General features: G+C 50.1%; 1 protein-coding gene across 1 annotated transcript; it reads left to right on the forward strand.

Annotated features, from left to right (window-relative positions):
- Positions 1-875, forward strand: INAFM1 (InaF motif containing 1). The gene has a single exon (XM_082606101.1). The coding sequence runs from the start codon at positions 92-94 to the stop codon at positions 626-628; it is 537 nt and encodes a 178-aa protein (XP_082462227.1). The 5' UTR covers positions 1-91; the 3' UTR covers positions 629-875.
- The last annotated feature ends 6,609 nt before the right edge of the window (positions 876-7,484 follow it).

Here is a 7,484-nt window from a genome sequence, read left to right on the forward strand (position 1 = left end):
GGTTAGAGCGCGAAGGCGGTCCTCTGGAGGGGGCGGGCCCAGGGGGCGGGTCCTGTGCGGGGTGTGGCGCTGGGCCGAGTGGGCTGCGGCGATGCGGGGCACGAGCTGCGTGGGTGGCGGCGGCGAGAGCCCGGGTGGCGCGGGGCTGAGCGAAGGCCCGCGGGGCCGCTGGCTGCGCCTGGCTCCTGTCTGCGCCTACTTTCTCTGCGTCTCGTTGGCTGCCGTGCTGCTCGCTGTCTATTACGGTCTCATCTGGGTTCCCACGCGGCCCCCTGCGGCCCCAGCCGGCCCGCCGCCCAGCGCGCAGTCCTCTCCCTGCGGCGCCCGCGCGGGTGCTCTGCCTGCCTCGGTGCCCGACGCTGCCTCGGTCTCTTGTCTCCTGGGAGCCCCTGGCGGGCCGCGACCCCACCTCGAGCTGCCGCACAGCCGCCGCCGCCGCCGCCGCCGCCACAGCGACCCCAGCCGCCTCCCGAACCTCCAGACGCCGGGGGAGACGCCGGAGGCCGCGGAGGGCGAGGACCCGGGTAACCCTCCTTTTCACCCAAGATGGACCGCCGGCCCTCGAGAGCCCGGCGCCCCCGCCGCGGATGCGCCGTTCCCGGATTGGGGTCTGGCTCCCTCTTCATGACATCGTCTGGTGTCTCCGGAGCCGTCATCCTGAAGAGTGGGGGGCGAAGAGGGGCTGGCTCTGGGCCTCGCCCCTCGCAGCTTCTCCGCCGTCAGGCTGGTCCTCCACCATCTGGCCGACCGCATACTGATCTTTGCCTCCTGACCCTCCCTCTTTAGGATTCTGAGTACAGAGTCTTCAGCCCGCCCCCCTTCTCCCTGAATCTCCGTATCCATCTTCCAGCTGCAATAAACTCAGCCCCAGCTGCCTCGTGCTGTGTTTGTCGTGTTGTCTACAGAGGTGCCGCCCCTCTCAAGTTTGTGAGGGCAAGTCCTTCCTGGCATCTGATCTTCGTTTCTCTTCCTAGGTGGGCTGTGTGGGTTCTCCCCTTCCCTAGGGGGGCCCTTTTCTTCTTCCATTGGTATCATGTATTTTCTGGGTTGGGGTGAGGAGAAGAGGCTTGTCCGCAACAGGGCAGTTGAAGGTCAGGCAGTGTGAAGGACTTAGCAGTTTTTTGCATGCTTGGGGCAGAGGTCAAGTTCCTCTGGAGGGGAGCAAAGGGTCCGGCCTCCTGTTACAGCAGAGGAGATGAGAGATGGGGTGATCTCAGCAAGAGCTGGGTTTCTGGGAGTTGTGATTCGTATAATTATAATGTCGGGGACAGAGGCTAAGTCACCTGGAGATGGAAGAGCGCTGCTGGGAGAGAATGAGGCCTTCCTCCTGGGATCTGAGAGATGAGCGTGGACAGGGGTGGTGGTAGAGCTTCTCTGCCCCTCTGGAAATCACAGAGGAAGTTATCAAAGCACGCTGCTGCCTTTGAAGATGAGTGCAACCTCTCTGGTCTGCAGTGCTGCCCGCAAACCAAGGTAGAGGAACTCCAGTCCTGCTAAAAGAGAGGCGGTAGAGTCCGTTTTCCCATCCCGACTACTAAGGCCTAGCTCTGGGCAGGGCGTTGGACCCTACAAGCAGGAAGTGGTTTCCTGTCCATCTACCTCCCTTGAACTGGAGACTTTCCCAGGATGGTGAAGCTGAGCCTCTTTCCTAGACTGGGACACCTGTGGATATGTCCCTGGCTAGGAATGTCCATCTGTTTACCTCCTCTGCTTCCTCTCCCCCTCCAGCACCACTTCCCAGAGGGTGTCTCCAGACTGAATGGAACTCAGGAAGCCAGCACCTTTTTCCAGTTAGCGTAGATAGTGGTTAGGGGCACTGACCTTGGGCCAAGATACCCAGATTCAAATCCTAGCTCTTCCTCTCACTAGCTGTGTGACTTTGGGCCGGTAACTCAACCTCTTTGATCCTGTAAAATGAAGATGATCCTAGTATTTAACTCATAAAGTTTTCTCTGAGGATTAAAGAAGCTGGCGATTTGAAGCCCATAGAAAAGCATGACATGTTCTTTCTCTCCACCTCTGTCCCTCGGGGTTTTAAAACCCACAGCTTGGATCCCAAGGGATATCCAGTCAGCCCAGAGCCCTGGACACCAGCCAATGGTGAGTTAGAGGGAGGGACTCCATCTCTGTTCCCACTGGCTCCCTTCTCTCTAGTTCTCAACTCACTTCTCCCAGCCCGTTTTCCTGCTCTCTTGTTTTCTCATCTGTGTGTCTCCCTCACCACTGTCTCGTCTACCCCTTTTCTCTTTGTCTCTCAATCTTTGTCTCTCTGTCTGATGTCTGTCAACATTATCTCTGTTTCTGTCCCTCACTCTGTTCTGACTCACTCGCCTCAGCTCTCTCTCTCTTTCATCCTGCTTCCTCACTTTTCTCCCCCATCTTGATCCAAGCCCCCCTTCTCATTTTCCCCCTAGTTCAGCCTCCCTCACTCCCCTATCTCCTCCCCCCACCCTTTTTTGTGTGTTTCTCTTCCCTTCTCCCTGTTTTTCGCAGGCTCTCTTTTGGTCGCTATCTCTTAACCTTTCATTTAACAAATATTTATGCAGCACTTACTATGTGCCAGGTCTTATTTTAAGCACTGGGGACACAGCAGGGAACAAAACAGGCAGAAATTTCTGCTCTCAATGGAGCTGACATATCAGTGAAGAGACGGACAAGAAATATAGATGAATAACTTAAGTATATGTTATTACTATCAGGTAGGAATAAGCACAAAAGAGAAAAATAATCAGGGCATAGGGGATAGGGAGTGATGAAGTTGCTGGTTACTGGCTAGAAGCCTAAGAGAAGTGAGGGCAGGACATGCAGGTCTTGGGAGAAGAGTGCTCCAGGAATCAGGAACAGCAAGTGCAAAGGCCCTGAGGCTGAAGCTGCTTGGCTTGTTCAAGGAACAGCAAAGAGGTCAGTGTGGCTGGAGCAGAGTGAATGAGAGGGAGGGCAGGAGAAGGTTGGGGGAGAGAGAATGGGGGTAGTTTGTGCAGGGCCCCATGGGACAGGGTGAGGACTTTTACTTTGAGTGAGGTGGAGAAGTGGGAGGCTTCTGAGCCCGACATAGGTGTTAACAGGACCCTCCGACTGCCACGTGGGGAATGAACTGCAGGGAACGGGGGTGCAAGCTGGGAGCCCAGTAAGGAGACCACAGCCGTGATTCGGGTGAGGGACGACAGCGGCTAGACCAGGGTGGTGACGGAGAGGCGAGGAGAGGTGGGTGGTCAAATTTGTGTGTGAAATACCCATGGCACATAAGTTACTATTTTAACCATTCTGAAGTGGACAGTCACCACCATCCATCAGCCTGACAGCTGTGAAAGGAGAGAGGGAAAGAGGGACTGGGTCAGAGGAGCCTCTGGCTGTACGTCTGTGGGGTGGGGGTGGGGTGTGTGTGTCTATGGGGCGGTCTTTGAGCAAAGGTTGCCCATCAGAGGAGTCCTGGGTGGGGCTGCAGTGGGCTGGCACTAGTACCCACTGTGTTCTCTCATTGGGAGCTGCCCAAGGGAGGCGCGGCCTTGGCACCAATGAGGTGGGGCTGTCAGACAGCTGTGCTGTCAGCAGCAGGATCTCTTAAAGGGAGATCTGAGCAGCGCCATTCCATGGCCACCGCAGGGATCTAACTGTTTCTAGTTCTTTCTGGCCTCATCCCCAAGCGGCTTCACCTGGTGCCTACAGATCCAGGCACCTGTGAGCTCCTCATTCCCATCCTAAAGAGAGAGGGAGGCCTGGTACCCTACTGATGCGCCAAAGGGCTTGCCTTCAGTCTGATTGGATCAGCTTGGGTCACATGACAACCCCGGAACCAATGCCTGTGCCAGGAGGGTTAGACCAATCAGGACCAACTGCTGGATCTGGCCAAAGCCGGCAGACACGACAATCCTCATCCAAACTGCAAGGACTGGGGCTACCAGGAGGGGGCGCTAAAGAGTCGCAGTCCTCCAGGATCCTGCCGTCCTCTCCCACGTCCAACCTGAAGTCGAAAATTTACAACAATCAGAGCAGGAGTATAGGTAGATGACGTGTGAAGGGCCTGCCGATAGAATCCCTTATCCCTTATCCGTAATTCCGAATTCCAAAAAGCTCTGACAACCAAAAAAAAGTTTCTTCAGGGCGTCATTTTGGCCCAGCCTCACATGGCGGCAAATCAGCTAATATACGTTCTTAACACTATTTATCTCCGTTGGTGTGAATTTTCACACATTTTGCTGCAAATATATTAACATGTCTGATGGAGCAGGGTCTGCTTCAAGCCCCTGGGAGCGTTACATAATATATGGCATTCGCTCAGAATTACCTTTCTAAAATTGGAACAGTTCTGAGTTCTGAAACGCATCTGTCCCCAAAGACTTCAGCTAAGGGATTGTGGACCTCTAATTGGGCACGCTGCCAAACCTAGATTCATCTTAATTATTTGTTCAACATTTATTTAATGGCTTTGGGAAGCCATTTTCCATTACGATCTTTTTTTAAAAATAGAGAATGACGTTCATTTACTAAATCCCTTTTGTTAACGATATGCTATTTTAGTGTGTGTGTGTGTGTCTGTGCATGTGAAAGTGTCTGTGTGTATGACTATATGAGTGTGTGTCCATGTGTGAAGCTGTGTCTGTGTGTGTGAAAGTATTTCTGTGTGTGTACATATGGGGGTCTGTGGAGAGATGGTGTGTGTGAGTGTGTGTTTGATCTTGTCTGAGTGTCTGTGACTGTGTGTGAGCATCTAGTTATGTCTGTATGTAATTTTGTGTGTGTGCATGTGATCGTGGATCTCCGTGTGAATGTCTGTGTGTGTATGTGTGTGAATGTGCAGGAGAGGAAACATGGTTCACGGTTTAAAGTTAATATGCTGAAATAAAATCCTCATTTCTCGTGACCATCTCTGCTTCTGTCTTAGAATTTCAGCGAACTCCACAAAATGACTCAAATTTTGCGCTGTCAAGCAATACCTTATACTTCCACTAGAGGTCGCCTGTCCACCTGGGCCAGAAGAAACTTTACTTCCTGGGAGTTTGTAGATCCTTGCAGAGAAGTGCCAGGGACAGTTAGCTCAGGCTTGCCTCAGCTGCACATAGAGCAGCAGTTCTCAAACTTACTGGCCTCAGGATTCTTTTACATCCTTAAAAATTCTTGAGGACCCAAAGAGTTTTTTTGTATGTGTGTTATATCTATCGATATTTAAGCATTAAGGGGCTTCTCTGGTGGTTCAGTGGGTAAGACTCTGCGCTCCCAATGCAGGGGGGCAGGGTCCGATCCCTGGTCGGGGAACTAGAGCCTGTATGCATGCTGCAACTAAAAGCCCGCATGCCTCAATGAAGATCCCGCATGTCGCAACTAAGACCTGGCATAGCCTAAATTAATATTTTTTAAAAATATATTTAAGTATTAAGATTGAGAAGTTAAAAATTATTTAGTAAGTCATTTAAAAATAACCATGATAAAGCCATTGCGTTTCTGCAGCGGTTTTATTGTGGTAAAATGTACATAACATAAAATTTACCATTTTAACCTTTTTTTTTTTGCGATACGCGGGCCTCTCACTGTTGTGGCCTCTCCCATTGCGGAGCACAGGCTCCGGATGCGCAGGCTCAACGGCCATGGCTTACGGGCCTAGCCGCTCCGCGGCATGTGGGATCTTCCCGGACTGGGGCACGAACCCGTGTCCCCTGCATTGGCAGGCGGACTCTCAACCACTGCGCCCCCAGAGAAGCCCCATTTTAACCATTTTTAAGTATACAGTTCAGGGCTTCCCTGGGGGCGCAGTGGTTAAGAATCCGCCTGCCAATGCAGGGGACATGGATTCGAGCCCTGGTCCAGGAAGATCCCACATGCCGTGGAGCAACTAAGCCTGTGCGCCACAACTACTGAGCCTGAGAGCCACAACTACTGAGCCCACATGCTGCAACTACTGAAGCCTGCGCGCCTAGACCCCGTGCTCCACAACAAGAGAAACCACTGCAATGAGAAGCCCGCACACCGCAACGAAGAGTAGCCCCCGCTCACTGCAACTAGAGAAAGCCCACATGCAGCAACAAAGACCCAACACAACCAAAAATAAATAAATAAAATAAATAAATTTTTAAAAAGGTATACAGTTCAGAGGCATTAAGTAAATTCACACTGTTGTGCAACCATTATGACCATTCATTTCCAGCATTTCTTTTTATCTTCCCAAACTGAAACTCTACCCACTAAACAATAATTCCTCATCCCCCCCACACCAGGTAATCTCTATTCTACTTTAGGTCTCTATGAATTTGCCTATTCTATGTACCTCATGTAAATGGAATCATACAGCATTTGTTCTTTTGTGCCTGTCTCATTTCACTTAGCATCATATTTTCAAAGTTTATTCATGTTGTAGCATGTGTCAGAATTTCCTTCCTTTTTAAGATTGAGTAATATTTCATTGCACACAGATACCCCATTTTGTTTATCTATTCATGTGTTGATGGACATTTTGAAACATCGCATTTAAACATAAATAACATTTTAAATGAGAAATGCTATATTTTCCAAAATAAAAAAATTTAATGAGAAGAATGGCATTATTTTACATTTCTGAGAATAAGTAATGTCCAGTTCAAGAGAAGACAACTGGATTTTCAGAGTTGCTTTTTCATTTGATCTGTTGCAATATCACAAGTCATCTGGCCTCTGGAAAAATCTGGATGAAGTCCAGCCAAGTCAGGGGAAATCCTGAGCGTGGGCTTTTCCAGCCTGTTAACTGCCAACCACACTACCCTGAAACTTATGTGGTTGTAAAACTGCCTTTAGCCTTCCATGTCATCTGCATTTAACATTTGGTCTGGGTACAATTACTTATGACTTTTCCAGTGTCATCTCGCTATGTGGTCCATGGATCATAAATAAAATAAAAATAATCTGGTGGTCATACAGTCACACTGCAGCTATGTAATGATGATGAGTCTGTGGATATACTGCTGGGAATGTATCAATTCACTATAGTTGGGTAACAAACAATCAAAACCTGTGTGTGATGTACACATATTGTAACCGAAAGTGTGGTCCAGCTGCTCACAGCTCAAAAGCCAATAAAGAGGCAAGGTTGGTGGAAAGGAAAGTTTTCTTTACTTTGGATGCCGGCAACTGGTGGTGGTGGGGGGAGGGTGGACACCTGTTCAAAGGCTGACTCCCCCCCCACCCTACAATCAGGGGACAAGAGCTTTTATAGATAGAGGGAGGGGGCTCCATGCAGAAACAACACAATCAGCTCTGACAGTCGTCTTGACATTGGTCACCGGTGGTCTGACCAGCATCATCTTGATTGTTTCAAGTACAGTTAATCTTCAGTTCCAGGGTCGGTTTGTTCCCATTTCCTTGAGGCCAGTTCTCAGAATTGTGGCAGCTTATGTCATGGCTACAATCTGGTCAACATGTTGTTAACTTCTTCCACTTCCTGAGGTTTTCAGTATCAGCTCACAGGATAGGCTCAGCATATTATCTATAGCCCTTGAGAAGGAACTAAAGTTCCTTGA

The sequence above is a fragment of the Mesoplodon mirus genome, assembly GCF_964341445.2.
Source record: "Mesoplodon mirus genome assembly, chromosome: 19".
NCBI classification, from domain to species: Eukaryota; Metazoa; Chordata; class Mammalia; order Artiodactyla; family Ziphiidae; genus Mesoplodon; species Mesoplodon mirus.

What these genes read in the sequence shown, in the direction of transcription:
- INAFM1 (XM_082606101.1), top strand. Translation starts at nt 92, where the DNA reads ATGCGGGGCACGAGCTGCGTGGGTGGCGGCGGCGAGAGCCCGGGTGGC.